The sequence below is a fragment of the Malurus melanocephalus genome, unplaced genomic scaffold, assembly GCF_030028575.1.
Source record: "Malurus melanocephalus ecotype Western Australia unplaced genomic scaffold, MMel_1.1 scaffold_218, whole genome shotgun sequence".
Taxonomy (NCBI): domain Eukaryota; kingdom Metazoa; phylum Chordata; class Aves; order Passeriformes; family Maluridae; genus Malurus; species Malurus melanocephalus.
Genome location: NW_026623450.1, coordinates 857,523 through 876,201, shown reverse-complemented (window position 1 = coordinate 876,201; position 18,679 = coordinate 857,523). Strand labels below are relative to the sequence as shown.

General features: G+C 36.4%; 1 protein-coding gene across 5 annotated transcripts in view; it reads right to left on the bottom strand.

Moving 5' to 3' along the window:
- MPP7 (MAGUK p55 scaffold protein 7) overlaps positions 1-18,679 on the bottom strand; it is a 149,401-nt gene that overhangs the window by 93,205 nt on the left and 37,517 nt on the right. For 4 of the 5 annotated variants that reach the window (XM_057374158.1, XM_057374163.1, XM_057374159.1 and 1 more), the window contains 2 exons: positions 15,501-15,660; positions 2,521-2,639 (listed from right to left, as the gene is read on the bottom strand). In XM_057374158.1, coding sequence (XP_057230141.1) covers positions 2,521-2,639; positions 15,501-15,537 — 156 coding nt within the window. In that variant the 5' untranslated portion in view covers positions 15,538-15,660. Of the gene's footprint in view, positions 1-2,520; positions 2,640-15,500; positions 15,661-17,988; positions 18,174-18,679 lie in introns of those variants that run through there. The other variant, XM_057374160.1, reaches the window with a different exon arrangement.

Sequence of the window (18,679 nt, the reverse complement as noted above, 5' to 3'; positions counted from 1 at the left end):
GATAATATCTGAAATTATTAAACAGTAAGGTAAGATCAGTGTAGAAATTTTTATTAAGCAATGTGTTAAAACAGAGAAATATTGTTAATTATTAGTATACCCATGCTCATTTTCTTCCTAAATAGCCACATAAGAAGATTGCAACATCCTTGGGTCAAAGCCAGTGCACATTTTTTCCTTCCTTTTTCTTTTTTTTATTACAAAATACGCATCTTCATTCTCTGTCTATGGAATTAAAAACATTGGTCTTTGCAAGTACAGTTGACTTTAAGAAGTTATTGCTAGGAAAAGYAGTCTTACAAATAAGACACCAGAACTCAAAAAGAGAGATTTGGTACTCCCAAAGTCTTGAAACATGGAAAAATGATGGCAGATGGAGTTCTTCTGCTCTTACAGGTCTCTTCCAAAGAGGCTATGGATTGTCTTCTTTAAAACTTGACAGGATACATAACAAACCTTCTAAAATGCTTTAAAGGTTAAACAAATACCATGAGTTGCACATACAGTTATGCCCATCTTGAGGGAGGTGTAYGAACTAGATAACATTTTGAAAGCTCTTAATACCCTACTTTATACAACTGAACTCCACAGAAATCAAAGGTGATGTTTGACAGCCTATGACATTCACTGGATCAGACCAGATATTCTTAATAGTGTCAATTCTTGTAAAAAACTTTGTCTCTCAAATGAAATTTAAATATTGTATTAAAGAAGGGCAACTAGTGAACACTAAAGATGGTGCATCAAGATTTCAAGAATGAAATCTATTTTAAGATAGTGTGAGGCTTAATAGGACATTAAAAGAAGCAGCCACAGGGTCAGTTCCATGTACATTTAATATTTGGACCCACAGAGCACAAGATAAATAATGAAGATGGTTGGAATATTTCAGTGCCTTCTTGTTGTAATTGCAATAAAGTGACCACTCACTGATCCCCTTTCTCATCTTTTTTTACTGTTAAAGTCAGAAAGTCCAATCCACCCTACAATAACAAACAACATGGTAACCAGGGCACACAACCAGGAGACACGTTAGGAACGCCAACTCCTCCAAAYGGAGAGCATACTCCAAGTGAGTAAACCAGTTACTACTGTCTTCTTTCGGAATAAAGGGCAAAAAGCAATAAGCGAAGAAATTTGAAAGGTTTTAGGTTTTACCTCAATGGAAAATTAGAGCAAATGTTGAAGTGTCAATGTTTCACAGATCCACACTCATTTTCTAGCCAGGCTTCTTTAATTCCCAAACCAGAAAGAAAACTAATTTAGCAACTGACCTAACATTTTGCTTAGATACACACCAGTGTCTGCCATATCAGAAAGATGACTGGTATTSCTCTTACAGTGATCCTCTGAGCCACCCGCACAGACAGCTGCAGCGAAGCCACCAGGAATCTGGGAACCACGGCACTTCAGAAACTTTAATGAAATTCTTTAGACAAGCAAGTATTGCCAAGCACTCTTCCACTGTTTGTTGCTTTTGTGTATCAACTGCCAGAGAGCACTTATATTCACTTTTATATGTAAATATTCTGATTTTTTGAAAAGTATCACTAAGCATTGACCAAGTATCAACATTATTACATCTTTTTCCAGAGCAAAATAGCTGACAGAAAGGTGAAAATGTGATTCTTTCAAACCTACTTAGAAATAATCCAAATTTTAAGCTTCCTCTAGATCAGTAATTGACAAGGGTAACAAATTCTGTACAAGGCTCCATATATTCACGGCATGGGTTACTACWATCTACTGACTCATTTGACACTTCAGAATTTCTTTCAGGCTTGAATTACCTCTGTACTGGGGATGGAAGACATACTTACCATTTTGCAGAAGTGGAGTATTTTCAACCAGCTGATTGGTCCCATTTTTTTGCTGTAGGTAATTTTAAGACTATTGGGGTAGCTCTGATTACTGCCATGGCATGCTTTGATTTCTTGTTGATCATTTTTGTAGTACAATACTTTACTCAAGTATTCGTCCAACTTATTTTAGGCTGTACTTTAGTCCAGCATATTTATGAGCAAAACACAATATTAAATGGAGACAAGCCAATAAAAGAAACAGCTTACTAGAATTTCAGTTGACTTTGTTAAAGGAAATTATTTTAAATTAATGTGGCTACTGAACTCTTGCCATACTTGACCTCAGAAAATATATTCCTTCTAATTTYTGCTGTGAACATTTATTTATTTAAGCTAAACTCCAGGTCTTGAATGTTGACCATAAAGAAGTGTCAGATTTCCTGCTACTATTTTGTACTCTTTTTTTTTCTAAACAAGGGCAAACAACATATGTTTGTTGCATTAGCATTACACTGCCAAAACATCACTCTTAAATGAAATCATCTATGTATTTTTGGTAAAACCTTATTTAACAACTTCCACCCTGACAGAAACAGAGTTAAAACAAGGCTGTTTTGTTTTCACTGAGCAACAGTTTGGTCACTGGTTTACTAGATGGCGCACAAAACATTTTTCCATATGCTCTTCTCAAAGAGAATCTGACTTAAATGTGGTTTACCTTCACCAGTGAATGAAGGCTTTTTTCACCAAACATATCCCAGAGGAAGGTCAGGTCTTCCTGGTTGTCCACATGTGGCTGCAGCTGGGCTGGCAATGCAGCCAGCAGCTCATACAGACCTATAAAATGAAAATAAAACACGAAGTGTAATCTAGGGTGATCTCATTAATTTCACTTAACAGTTCTGCGTAATTGGCTGCCTGGAGCATGTCATTTTAACTGAACAGGGAGTCTGGAGTATCCAGCATAACATTAACTTGTAGAACCAAAAGGAACATTTAGAAAAACTTATTAAGAAACAARTATTAGCAGTGTACTTTTTACCTTGTCACAGTTGTCAAGCTTCTACATCCCTATATATTTACACAAGGTTATGCAGAAAATTCGTACAGGTTTTGAAAAAAAGACAAACCCAGAAAAAAACATACATTCCTTTGCTTAATCGTTATTCCATTTCCCTTGATGTTAGCCAAAGAGTGAAATGAGTCATGAATAGGAAAAACTTCCTTAAAAGAACAGAAACTGGATAGGGTGGTCCATTAAAAAATGGTTCGTGGTTTCTCTAAATATTTCTTGCTAATATATTGCCTAACATTTTTTTCAATCCCGTGTTCAGCAAGTATCCACAGCAATACAAAAGCAACTTCTCTGTTTTGTAGGACTGAACTTTTAAAAACAAAGCCAACACAGTTTTCCCAGACACACATGCACACAGAAATATTTCAGTAACRTTTTTAATTTGCAGGTATTTGAGATTCTCTGTAGGGTTAAAGCAATTTCTGTTCGCAGTTATTTGTGGCACACCTCAGCAGCGGTCTCCGAGGGGCAGACAGTAGCACWCTGTTCCACAGTAGCGTACAGCATAAAATATCCATCGTGCACACAGGCCATCAAAGTGCTGTCCAAGAAATGCAGCAACAGTGTTTGCAGCAGTCCTCTTTAGGGAGGTAACCTGGCATGAGYTGATATCAATTCATAGCACATGTTTAATTTTCCAGTGGGATTACTTGGGGTAAAAAGGACAAAATGCCTTTTTCTCCCGTCTGCTGTCTACAAAAACACCAATAGTCTCCTGGGATCCAAGATAGACGGTCCTGTTATTATTTTTAGTCTGGGTAAGTGCTGCTGTTCATCACAAGAACAGATTTACAACATATTCTACTGGTAAAAGAATATTGTTGTAAATTATAGGTTACCTATTCTAATTATGTGTATTATCTCCCTAAAACTTATGCTTTAGAATATTTGTTAGTAAGCATTTCACCTTTCCAGGCACTACATATCCCTTTCAACATTACATACAGCACCTTTGGGTTCTGATTATTTACGTTTTCATCTTTTTASTGCCACTCAGTAAAATATTCTGGAAAAAAAGTTCTTTCCAGATACATTCTTTCTGTGCACCAAGCATTATTTGGTGGTTCACATTCATTTCTCTTAAGAGTCCTGCTTTTATTTAAATCTGTTGTTTCCACTTCAGAAATACTGCAAAAGAAGATACAACTCAAACCACTACAACTTTGCAGACAGAAAAGACTATCAAGCTTTGCCTAGTGAGATATAATCAGTAATTGAGCTGACACCCAGAGAAAAGAGGTCTGAATAGGACTTGTGGCTTCAACTTGCCAGACTGTTAGAACTTCAGAACTTAGCAAAACCGGTTATTTTTATCATATAATTTATGAAAACATTTTCATTTAGGAAATTTAAAAATTTCTTTTATTTTCTTTTAGAAAATTAAAACAAATCTTTGTTTATTTTCTTTAATTTAGAAAATTTTAAAAATTCTTTATACTTGGCCACTTTTGTTACTSTAAAAATATTTACCTCAAAAAAACCTGAACGTTGTCAGAAAATGGAACAGAAATTTTCAATGTAAGCTTGCACTGTGGCATAACTGCTTAGGAACAATTCATGTGTGTCATTCAAGAGAAAGAGTAACTTCAGCTACTTCCTTCAAATAAAAGACATGCAACATAGTAAGCTTTCTTTTCCTTGATCCATCAGATCTGCTTAAAAAAAACACATGTAATCAACTATAAAACTATTTTATCCTTGTAGCCTGCTCCTCAAAGCTTTGATAATCAAATCCCTAGTGAAATATAAAACGAAAGTTTGTATTTCCTGATGGAGTAACTACTAGTGACACAGCGGGAGACTGAATCTGCCCATAATAAAACTTACATTTTACACACAAAATTTCCTGAGAAAAACTCCACCTGCCTGTACTCCAGGAGTGCCAAACCCTGCAGTGCTTGCACGCATGAAGGTTTCCACATCCAGTTCAAAAACTTCTGTAGACTTTACTTATTTATATAGCCCTGAATTGCCCCTTCCAGGACAACGGGTGTCCATGTCCCTAGTGCCCTACTCCAGCTTCAACAGCAATGCACCCAATCTGTGCAATGCTCCTGGGGAAGTGGAGACAATTACWCAGGTGCTGACCGATTTTATCCAGTATCATAACCATGTTTCTAGCTCTTCCCTGCTTTGGCTCTACGGTCCAGTGTTTATAGCTTTCAGCCAGAAGGAAATGAGAATCCGGCCCTCCTCCACAGCAGTGGAAACTGAGGACTGTGCCATGCAGCATGCTGGAGAACATCAGGCTCTTGCTCTTTGGACTCCTCCTGAAACTGAACGCTATACAGCCAGGAATTTAAAAAACGACTCAATCAAAGGGCCAAGCAAAAATCAGGCAGAAGGAGGACTTAGTGTATTAACCTGGGGAGAACAAAAGACAAAGATCTAGAAGATGTCTAATGTTAAATTTGTGTAATTCCAGATCACCTGACTCAGCTACAGAAGGTAATGGCAGAAGAAGGTGGTAGCATCTGAAAAGGTTTATCTTTTTTCTTGTTTCTTCTTGTTCCTTCGGTGGCGCATAGCACCACAGAATAAAAAAATTTCAGATGGGCATTTTAATTTTTATATATTAAGAAATACAGTACATGGATCTTGTACACACACCTCCAAGTAAAACATGATTTTTGCTTGTCTCTAAATTACAGGAAGTGTATTGTTGTTATTCACTGCACTGTGAAGAAGCAGTGAAAATTGTGTTTGGCATGTGACTTTACTAGCAAGTGGCATATAAAAGGAAGTGCTTTTGTGACATGGACAAGGACAAAATAATTTGTCAAATTACTGTAAACTGGTAATAAAGTTGACACCACTACACTGGCACCTACACATTAGCCTAACTTTAATTATCAAATCTGACAAATTGTCACATACATCTTTCCCACATGTGAAGGGCAGCAGCTAAAATCCCTGCAGCCCTTTAATATCTCACTGTACCGAGGTGCTGTCACACAGCAATACAAATAATCTGAATTTCACAGCAGAGTGCTTCAGGTCAACTTCAAACCTACTCCAAAACTTCTAAGCAGTATCTGGGGTGGTTCTAGAAGTCAGAGCCAAAGGCCATGAGAACAAATGCAAGTTCATCACTGGTTTTAGTACTGCCAGGCTGTTAAAACCACATTTTTAAAAATTGTTTCAGTTGCAATTATGTAGTCTGAAGTGATGCCAYACTGAGCACTTTTGATTACTTCTAAAATGAAAAATTAACTTTCCAAAAGGTCATAGGGATACCTCTTAAAATACAGATTGTTTTACACATTACGGATGCATAATTATCATGTAAGTCCCAGAACAGGACGTATCAGCATCTCCGAGCAGAATGCTACCACTGCCTGCCAGGCCTTGATTGTGCTTTTCATCTGGATTTTGATGTTTCTCTTGAAGTCCCCAAGACTTGACCCTTCTTGGGTCACATGATGTGAATGGATCTCACATTTTTTTGAAAGATGTCCACAATGTAAATAACACAACCAAGAGCTTTTTAAAAACTGTATTAAGAATTTGTTTAAATTAAAAAAAAATTCTGTTGTCTTTCATGCCTAATGTTGGCAGTACTCTGTAGTGTCTTTAAAAAAAAAGAAATTGCTTTTATTGTACACTGTTGCTATTCTACTTAGGTTCTTGATTTTTTTTCAGTCGAGCTTGCTTTAGTTTAACCAGCATTCGTATTTAAAAGGAATCATGCACCCACTGGAATTCACTAGCATCAAAATAATTCCAGTATCAGAATYCAGTAAAGTTAACATGACTTACACAAGAAAAACTAATTTATTTTGATTTTTAAAATTAGATCATTTATTCAAGGTCTCAGAAGACCTGAGCATACATAAAAAAACKTAACAATCCAATTAAACATGGAGATGCAAAACTATTATGCAATTTTAAGGATTAAGTTTGGTCATTCCTACAGCTCCCGGGAGGGCAAGGAACCCCAAGCCTCATCTCAACGTAATCACACCTGAACATTCCCAAATCAGTGAAAYAGGTGGTAGCCCTTGCTACGTTAAACAAGGTCACATAATCAAGTGGCAGTAACAGGAGTCAGTTCTAGATAAATGAGGAAGCTCCTGTTTTAGATACCAGYGTGCTGCTATTTATATTCAAATAATACAAATTAGCAGAGTATCTAACACTTCCATGAACTCAGTAAAACCCAACAGCATCAMACTCCTACTAAAAGGAGACAAGCATTGCACATGGGAATATAATTATAAACTGTTGTAAGAGTGGAAGGGGGAGGGGGTTGTTTGAAGGTGCTTGCAGAGCCTACTAAACCTGATTACCTGATTCAAGAATAAAGAAACTTAAAACTAACAAATTTAYACTGGACAAACAATGAATTTTTCATGACATTTAGTTAATTCAAGAACAATGACATAGGGAATTAAAATCCATTCACTAGATAGCCTTGCCTACAGAAATAGTCCATATAAACTATACACATGTAAAAATAATCTAAACCCACATACAAAATCTAAAACTAAAATTTAAAACACTTTGTCATGGACAGAGAAACTACTCTGAAATTTTTGGACTTGTTGCAAGAACAAGACAAAATGGCTGCAGAATAAGGCTTGTAGCATTCTGCCAGCTTGAACTAAGGTAATTTCAAGGGAAAATCCAGCAATGTTTGAAAACACAGCACCGTCCCTGCTTGAAAGACAAATTTCAACTTTTTCTTTCAACACACCTAAACAGTTTCTGTCTTCAGAGCATCTTCAGCTTTTTCTTAAGTAATTAAGTAATACAGTTTCATTTTATTTCATCTGAAGACTAAAATGTAGAATAATGCCAATTCCGATTTWAAAATGTTTATGCTAGATTCGCACATGCAATCGGATCTAAAAGTAAGAAGTAATGGAAAGCTTTTAAATCAGAAACAACAGAACATAAAAGATTTTTCCAGTTTTAGAAAATTGCTTCCTTTGTAGTGTTATATTCTACAGAAGACTGCTTGTTCCTAAGAGGAGAATAAATGGCTAAGCAATTGATGAAACTGTTCCCGTACTGAACCACTCACACTGCAGATTCCAGATGCTCTACATTCTTGACATCAGAACGGAAAAATTTACTGTTTGTCTAGAGAAATTTAATATCACCATTCTTGTCATATCCTTCATAGCTTCATTATTAGGACAAGTCTGTGGAAGCTATAAACCAGTGCTAAATGATAAAAAATAYGGTCTCTGTGTTCCATCACTCTTGCATACTACAAGAAAACACCAACTTTGTTTTGGTTAGCGTAAAAAAAGAAATGGAAACATAGATGTGCTTTTGCTTTCATATGCTAATTAATTTCCTGAATTAGCATTCTGAACAATGATGCCAGACTTCGCATCTAGCATTTTTACAGCAACTGAGGGATAATAAACACTAAAAAACATATATCTAAAGGCCCAGAACAACACTGTAAAAATTTATTGTATTAATAAAATGGGACAAACCAACCTTTAAATTTTCCACTTTGTCAAAGGTAAAATAATCAGGACCATTTGCTGCCATTTATAACAAGCTGACATTTTTCACATTTGAACTGTACTTTACAGTTCTATGAAGGCTCAGACATTTACCTTACAYGCAAGTAAACAGCACTGCAGTAGAAACAGTCACTCTGATATCCTTGCTGTTGAATAATCAATCACTAACACGAAATTCTGAAAATTATTTCATTCTGAAATTTGAGATTAGTATTTATGCACAGGTTCAAATAAAAACRCATGCAGTATGTCTGCATATTAGGATGGACACACTGCACTATCCTATCAGACTCCAGCTGTAAAAAGACCACTATGTGTTCAAGTTTATGTACTACAAATAATTATTTTTTTATGTTCTCTTAAGTAATTCCACTGAATATATGGACTTGCTGACACTACAAAAAGTTAAGGATTAACAAGTTTTCTTTGCAGAGCAAGATAAATTAACTCATTCCAGTATGCAACATGTTTTACACTTCGCAGTTTAGTGGTTTTTAAAAAAAAAAAATAATTTTCAAAGTTACAGAACACCAAGTAACTAGATAATCATGCCATGCAAGTSATCGACATCTTGGGAAAAATATCTGTTTTGATTTATTTGCTAATTCACAAAAAAAAAAGTAAAACACTGAAACCCTTACARATGGCAGAGCAACAGAAATATCAATGTTGCATATTTTTCAAATGCAAAAAAWAATTTTTCTGTAACTGTCCTCAAAGAACAGGACTGCATATTCATAAGGGCAATAGTTTTTAAACTTAGAAGTTGTACCTAATTTTTATTCCTCTAAGYAGTACTACATTTGTTAGCCCACCTTAAAACAATGTTATGACAGAAAATGTTGAATGAGCAATCATTTAAACCTATCACTTTTAAAAATATTATTTCCTTCAAAATGGAAATGTCTTCAGTTTTGAAACTTGGCTCCCGGAGCTAAAGAATACACAGTTGCTTGAAATAGTTATTGGTCTTTTAGGATTTGTCTCAACATGTGTATTTCAGATTTAACATACCACATACTGTTAAAATTCYGATGCAAGTCAAAGAGTTGATCCCTATTTGCATCCATACAGGGCAAGACTGCTGCTGCAAAGTTCTTGATTGTATGGCTCATCAAAGCTGTTTTAAAACTGAAACCCTTCAAAAATGTAGTTACTAGACACTGTGTCAACATGGATATTTTCAAAGTTCATAAAATGTACTTTTATGAGTACTCAAAAGCTCACCTATTATCTGCAAGAGAAACACATACATAAAACTGATTTAAAGTGACCCATCAAGGACAAATTAAAGCAGCTTGTGGAAAACTTGTACAAAAATCTGATATTCCTTGAAAAAAAAAAAAATCCTGGCTCCTCCAATGACACCTGACTACTATGGCACCTTGAATAACCTTGACTAATTGACTGGTCCTTTCCATCGACATCAGCTTGGCAAGTCTTAGGTATTTCTATCTAGATCTTCATCAGCCCTAGAGAATGCAATAGCAAGTACCTGGCAGGCAGTCAGGAAAGAACTCATTCCAGCACTAGGAAGGCACYGGGCACACTGGCCATGTTTAACTCTTTAGTTAGAAGAATATAGGAATACACACAAATTTAAAGACTACTGACAGACTTAAAAAGTAGGAGCTGTTCAGCCTGGAGAAGTGTGCACAGAGACCTCACAGMAAACTTCCAGTATCTGAAGGGGGCCTACAAGGAAAGCTGGAGAGGAACTCTTTGTAAGGTACTGCAATGATAGGACAATGCATAATGGGTTCAAACAGAAAAGAGAGGAAATTTAGGTTAGTAWATGGGAGAAATTCTTTGTGATGAGATTGATGAGGCCCTGGAACAGGCTGTTCCTAGAAGCTGGGGCTGTCCCATCCCTGCATCCCTGGCAGCATGCAAGGCCAGATGGGACTCTGAGCCACCTGGTCTAGTGAAAGGTATCCCTGCTCACAGCAGGGGGTTTGGAGTTAGATGATCTTTAAGGTCCCGTAGCCCAAACCATTCTATAATTCTACATCATCACCTTATCTTAGAATAAGTTTAGGAAAGAAAACTATTTGAAATAATGAAATTATTTCATAGTTTCTCTGTAAGACTAATATGTTGCTTTTGATGGTTTTTTTGTGTGTGTTGGGTTTTTTTCTAAACCAATGTGTTATTAAAAAAGGAAAATAATTTTTGAACCCCTGTATTTCACAACAGGCAACTAACACCTAGCAGGGAAGCTTCTCATTACCTCTTAGTAGTAATAAACTGCCTTCCAATTAACAGGTTTATTTCTTTTAAATCAGCTAAGAGTTGATGGGATATCAGGCTGAGTAGCCACAGAACCTTCCATCTGACACTAAATGCACACAATATGTAGGCTCTGCTGGCTAACCTGGATGCTGGCACAGCTACACTTGAGCAGGACAGCACGGCAGTCTGCTCTCGGCAAAGGACACCTGCCATCACTAGAACTGTCAATCGCTGGTGTAACTACAAYTTTGGGTCCAACAAACAGAGCCATTTATAACAGCCTCTGGTTAGAAACAGTATAGGCTATTGCACTTTCAAATCTACTACAAAACTACACCCTGCTCACCGAAAAAAACAAGGGGGGGTAAGAATTGTTTCAGTTGCCAGACCATCTGAATTTAAATTTGTGCCAAAGAAATGTAGTTTTAAAGAGTTTACTGTCAGTAAATACACTCATTTTCTGATTCCACATGGCTGAATCAGTCTAGCATAATATAAAATACTAACAAAAAACAGAACAGTTTAGTAGAATTTCATTTCACTTTGAACAAATTTTCCAAGTCACCATAAATATATTGATACCAAAATAAATACCTTTTCCAACAGCAGCCAGTTATATTTTTAAGAATTAAATCAGATTGCAATTAAAGCTAGCCACACATCTCATACTTCCCCAAATCTTTCAAATTAATGTTAGTCTAGAAGCCATTTAATGCCTCTGGCAGATGGAGACGGGGAGAAATCAAGAAAACAAGGATAAAATATTGGCTCTATTTATCAATTCAATATAAATTTTGTCTTGGTTATCATACTGATTTTCTTTAATATCTAGCAATATCTATGCATTTCAACTGAGAAATTCAATTAGCCTTGAAATTATGATGCAGTCAAAGCATTTACATACTACACTTGCTGCAGCACACCTATGCCTAAGCCATAAYCAAGGGTGTAAAGCAGGTGAGTGAAGGCTTTTCCTCTGCTCTGTTTCCACCACAGGATGCCAGTGGGGAAGCAAAGGCAGTTTGAAGCAGGAACCGACGACCCTGCAAGCCTTTGCCCTGGCAACCTCCAATGGAAGAGCTACTCCTAGAAATCTTTCCTTCATCGCTCTCCTAAATTCCTTTTCTCTTCATCTCATAACAATGAGCCTGGGCCAGCATTTTATGTTGCTGTATTTTTTAAACAAGCTGCAAAAACAGAACTCTCTGATTTCTATCTCCCTCCGAACCCTGAAACTGGGTTAAAATGTTAAAATAAAAATTTTAGCACATCAGATTAATTTGTCCTTCTTCCACTGTAGATGTTTCTGATGTCCCCCTTTCAGCTTAGCCAACTACTCAGCTTTTTCTTCATATTATTCTTTTCTCCACCTTTTTATCCTTTTCATTATCAAGCCTCCTTAGAAAACTTCATGTTGCAACTGACAAGTTGATTTAAATGCATTAATATGTTAGTAAATAATGAAAAACATCTACATGAAAACAACAAAAGCAAGATAGTATCTTTTTGTGTTCAGGTGACTGCAAAATCGTCTCTGAACTTCACGCCACTGCTGTGGTCTCCCACCACTGGGAGGTAAATCCATATGGACTGTCGTAGCAAAGAATTTCTACCAGCWTTCAGCATATCCACATCATGCAACAGCATGCAGCTTCAGAGGTTGATATTAATTCTTAAAGAATCACAGAATACACYACTAGAAGTGCAGTTTGAAAAAATATTAGAACAGATTTCACACATCTATTTAGTTTTACAAAACAGAGATGAAAACACAGAAAACAGGAGTATTTTAAAGGTCATGTGAACTTCTTATTTGGTTAGGAACAAATTGKTTTTTTTTTAATTAAAAACCTAACATATATTCAGCTTTGCAGCTTGTAATACTGAGAAAAGTCCACTATCTGGCACAGTGCTCGCTCCTTTATGTGCTCAAGGAAAAACAAATGTAAGTCCTTGCACATTTTCTCTTTCTAAAATTTACAATACTCAAATCCAAGAACTGCTTCTGACTTTCACTGTATATAAGCAATCTCACACAGTTTTACTTGGTGCCTAAACTTGGCCCACAAGTATGATTTTCCTGCTGAAAATACRCAAATCAAAAACATGAAGTCTGCTTTGCACATTCATGCACTAATTTTTGAGAACAAACAGAAAAGCATTTTTAAACTTGCCAGTTAAGCAAGCTTGACACAGTGTTGGGAGGAAAGAAACCTGCAACAAGCTTACGATGTTTTCCACATTAGACAGACACTTAAAGCATAATGATGTCATCTTGGCCCCACCAAAGTCAGCACAAAAGCTGCCATCTACTACCATGGAAGCCAGAGATTTTACACCCTCCTAAATACCCCAGATAAGTGAATGCCAGATCTCACAGATTTGCTTTACCTGCAAAAATGCAAGTCTTCTTGCTCAGTCTTCAAAAAATCTATTTGATGGGCTTGCACACACAGGGCAAACAGACTTTTAGAAAACAGAAACTATTGAAACCTTCTGACCCAGTCTGATGCATAAACTCAGCCTTCCACTCACACTGGTCGCTTTAAAATAGTTTTGACTTGATACTGTCAGGACTCTAAACCTTAAGGGTCAGTCACACAGATGTTATACACAATGACCAGCTTTTTAATTATTATTTTATAAAAATAAGTTTTCTGTATGGCTAATAAAGAGTGGAAGAGAAAGAAGCATCTGCACATATGCTACTTTTTTTTTCACCCAGCATCTAACAGACACAAAAATAGGTTAGGCTGCATTTTGTCTGACTGTATTAATAAAATKGGACAAACCATGACTATCTCTTTTGGACATATTAACAATCTTTAAAATATAAACAAGTAATGATTTTTTWAAAAAAATTAAGGCAGGTTTTGAAAGGCCACAATTATTTCTGTATGGCTAACGGAGAGTGGAAAAGTAGTATCTGCACATAAGCCTTTGTCCTCTCTCTTTAAGTGAGTGAAGCAAGACCGAGCTGGTGAGGTATAAGGTTAATTTAAAAGTCACTGGATCAATCTGAATAAATTAAAACAAACATTTTTTTAAAAGACTGAAAATAGTGTAGCCATGACCTTGATTTATCATAGCTTAATGTCTGGYAAATGCCCCTCAAAACACATTTAAGAGACATGGCTTGTGTTCAGAAGAAGATACAGGTTAAACCATGGTATGACAAAAGCAGGTGTATGAAGAACATGTACGAAGAAAGCAGCTGCAGGCTGCTGAAAAACTAAAAGCAAGGTAAAATGAACACCGTCAGGTAAACATTTAGTCTGATCAAATAATGGCCCATCATGAATACTAATCTACTTTTGACAGTGGTCTGATGCTTCTGATTATATTWAAAAAAATTCAAAATCATTTTAATGCTTCCATACTAGTGACTGAGTATCTAGTGGTCCATGACATGGCAACTTGTGATATTCACAGATAATGCATTTCTGTTTACAAGTCCTCATGGAATTTTTTCATTTGTTCTTATATCCAGGTTTACTTTTACTTCACCCAGCATCTAACAGACACAAAAATAGGTTAGGTTGCATTTTGTCTGACTGTATTAATAAAATGGGACAAACCATGACTTTCACTTTTGGACATATTAACAGTCTTCAAAAAATAAACAARTAATAATTAAAAAAAAAAGGAGGTTTTCGAAAGGACACAAAAGGAAGAATGATAAAGAAAGCAAAGGTTCAGAGTGGAAAATTAGCCCAGGATAGACCCTGACACATCTTCCAAAACTCAGTTTTAGCAAGCTGAACAGCTTCAACTAACTTATTTCCATGAGGGGAGGGAGAAAAAAGAAAGGTACGCAGACATAGGGCTCGGCAAAGTYGAGGAATAGGGAGACAAAAAAAGCATATAAAACCAAACACAACTCTCCTTCCCTATGGCAACAAATAAACAAACACAGCCCCTAACTGCAAGGATTAATATTGTAATCTAAGATAAATTTTATGTGTGGGAAAAACAAAATCACAAAATCACTACTCTACAGTCTACTAAAAGTAAGAACCAAATGCAGCTCATTATATACATACTTATACACATATTTTTGAATTCCTGACTTGAAATCTCCCTCCTCATTTTCCAAATACTGCTGTTACTTCTTGTGCATAAAACTGTGGCACAGGGGTGAAAAACAGGGATCTTTCTGTATTATATTGAAACATCAGCTGGATCACCCTTTTCAAACAAACACTCTATAGAAAAAATACTATCCCAAACAGGGGACAAAAATACTGTTGGAGAGGAARAATGTCAGCATAACAAGAAGATGAAATTTAACCTTTGAATATAACCTAATATTGCCACGAAGGTGAAAAATATGGAAAGCTACATATCTGCAATCCCACTGCCTGCAGCCAATGACAGGAACTGGGCTCTGACGTGGAAGGAAAGTGAAGGAACAGAATTCGAGACAGTATTTTTCTTCTCCTAATTTGTTATAGAGTTGTCAAAACTGAATAGTCTTGTGTTCAGAAATAACTCCACTGATAACTGTAACTCACAGAGGGGATAGTCTAGACTGCTGCAAATATTAAGGCATGCATGATATCATCTTATTTTTTTTCCTCCTCCTTTTCAAGTTAACATTGTAGGAACCATGCTCAGAGGTGAATCCAAATTCTTCTGATCCATGTATAATACATGCTAGGAGCTGCTCTTTTTTGAAGGTTGGGGATGCAGGGGAAGAAAGTTGTGGTGGCACTTTTCAAAATTAATATATTTYATCTGTGGTGTTTCATATATCTAAATTAAGATTGGGCAGAACAAGTCGTGTTTTAAGTCTTAAATTAAGAATCTATTGAGAGTATAAATAATTTTCTTATTTGACAATTTCTTGAAATATAGACTTGACAAATAAGATGTGGAGGAAACAYGGCCCCTCCTTGGCCTGCATACCTGTGTCACTTCCAGATCCAGTTGATAACGCTGGCATGGTTTAGCCTGCAGTGTCACACAGAAACCCCAAAGCCGCACTGCAGCCAGAAGGCAGAAGTTTATTTCAGTTTAACTGCTTGCAGCCGAGTTGTCTACTAAGATTTATGTTATCTAGCTTCTCCTAGAAAGAACAGAAACAGAATTTTACAATTAAGAGCATTGTTAAACTGTGAATTACTGCAGCTAACCAAATACAATAATTATAATGAAATAAGCTTTTATTTAAGATTCTCAAAACAAACTCCTTTGCATTCATTTATGACTTAAGATTTTTGTTCCCCCAGGTAAAACAAGTTTTGTTTTCTTCATGCTGCACTAAGGATAACTTAACACATTTCTCTCATTTAAATTATACTCTTYAACTCCAGCATGTCAGGCTTTTTGGAAAGAAAGTCTTAGGGAATTAATTATTGAAACTGTGAATAATTGAGATCATTCAAATTTTGCCAGTGCTTATCTCAGGAAAATAAAATTCCTTACTAGCCACGATAATTTATTCGGTGTTTCTATTTARCCTCCTTTCAGTTGTTTCCAGGTCATTTAAGATTTTTATTTGTATTCTGGAAATATAATCTAAATTTCAACTGAAGTTGTAAAAAGTATGACTGAAGTAAATACTTTTTTAACATAAATAGCAGTTTGCTTCATGGAGTTGATGGAGCCATTACCATGTAAGGAATTTTTTCTGTGATTCATTACTACAAAGTCAGTGTTATTTTAACACATTTTTTAATAATTGTATATRTCTACCAATAGTAAATTTGGGGGTCTTTCTTTTAGCCACTTCTAGAGGAAAATTCAGAGCACATGTGACGAAAGTTAAAACTGATCTCAAATATAAATGAACATATTTGAATTCAAGCATGTTAAAATATGAAACTGGAACGCAAACACACAAAAAGAAATTCAGAGTTAAGACAGCAAATGTCTACTTAGASCAAGGTAGGGACTGATGTATTTGCAGGGGGAAGGAAGGGAGAGGGGGAAATAGWAGCTAGCAGAAAATAAGGGATTTTTTCCAGATTTCAGTAAACAAAAAGGATCCTTGAAGAAAGAAAGCAGCATAGTTCTGCTTTAGCGAAAGAAAATAAACAAATAGAAGAGTATTTTGCTGCTGCTATAGCTGCTTTATTTCTCGTTGTTTTTTTTTAAAACACATTCATATTAATCAGAATGACTTTTGAAGTCATCTTGGCTCTTAAAGTGCATATTTTGGACCCATTTTAACTTGGCAACAGTCTTGTGGAAGAGTGATATACAGGTGCTGTAAACAGTGTATGCTGCTCAAAATTTTGTTTTTCACAAAAAATAATCCCCACATGCTAAAAGTATTACGACATATTGAGGGCGATCGACAAGATTTTATTAAGTTTTAAATCAATTATTAGATATAAGCTAGTTGTTAACTTATCCCTAGGCATAAGCCTACGGTTTCTGGCAACATTTTTAAGTATGGGGTTTTTATGTCCCCCAAGCGTTTACCTAGTGAATCTGGGTGGTTTTGTTAAGAAGGCAAATTGCAGCAGAAGTCACCTCCCTAGACAACTTATTCTATGATGAAAAGCACCAAATAAAAGCTTACATGCTTATCTATTGTTTTGGGGTTCAGGATTTTTTTAGTTATAGAAGTTTATGAAGAAAAAAAGTAAGTTATGAAGAAAAAAGGTAAGTCTTCAGTAAAAAACAATCAGCATAAAAAAAATTGACATCCATCAAATCAGCACAAAAAGTCCATTAACTTTAAATTTAAAATAYGGATAAGGAAATTAAGTATTCCAGAGTGAAAGCTCATCATATGATGACAAGAGCTGTAAAACATCTACATGTAAAGCTAGCCAGGGTGAAGTTTAAAAAGGAAAAAAAAAGGCATCGTAGCCAAGGACACGTTGTACCAATTAAGAAAGAACATATTCACTTTACATTAATTCTGCTTGTTTTCTGTTTAACACATAAAGAAGGAGTCCTGTCCCAAACTCAGCGACAGTCCCCAGCGTGAGCACACCACGGCAGCCCTATGAAGGATGGAGGCATTTTTATTTWAATTGTGTAAGAAACTAGTTTAAATAAAATTATTGGTTATAAATGGAATATCTGAATTATATGCATTCTAAAGTGCTTTCATCTATTAAAAAGAAAAAAAATCATAACTGAAAAAACCCAAAACCAACTAAACAAGGCATTCTCATTACGAACACACTACTATTAATCAGAAATTCAGGTTCCTTAGAAAGAGTTCACTGCAAAATGCCGAAAATCTTGTTGATCCACATACATGCGATGTATTTCAACTCCATCAGTTTCATTACTTTTCTTTATTTCACAGTAAATCATTCAGTACAAAAAAATCAATCTCGTCATTATTTAAGAAACTTATATACAGCATAAAGTTATTCCCCCCAGATCCTAAATATATATTAATGAAAAATAAATGACCTGATGAAATCCTTACCAGTAAAATGCTTAATATTTTGCTGGAATGGGATGGGGATTTTTTTTTCCCCCTAACGTGCAAATTAAGCTACATTTTTGCAGTRATGATGCTATTTTTTTTGGCTCACTTTGTTTAAAATGCTTTGGAAGTTTTTGCCGGAGCCCAGCCATAGGCACTGCTGACTGCTGTATGGAATCGATTTGCTGCAACACAGAAATACCAGCTGTTACAGTATGTCCTGAGAGGGATTACCGAATATTCCTAAATTGAAGTTCAATCCATCTTTCCATAAAAATTAGGAGCCAGGGCCAGGAACGTAACAGCAGTATCAAGTGCACCTGAAGCATTTACAATACCCAGCAGGACTGTTACAACCAGCCTTTAAAAAGGGCTTATTTTTGAAATTTCATTATTCCAGTTGTACCTTGCTTCTATAGCTCGCACCGTATCGGGTTCTGCTGGCACCCGCCGTGTGGAAACAGCGACGCCCGCCCGGCCCCTCACGGCTCCTCCCGCCTCCTCCCGCCTCCTCCCGCCTGCCCCTCACGGCTCCTCCCGCCTGCCCCGCACGGCTCCCGCCTGCCCCTCACGGCTCCTCCCGCCTGCCCCTCACGGCTCCTCCCGCCTGCCCCTCACGGCTGCTCCCGCCTGCCCCTCACGGCTTCTCCCGCCTGCCCCTCACGGCTTCTCCCGCCTGCCCCTCACGGCT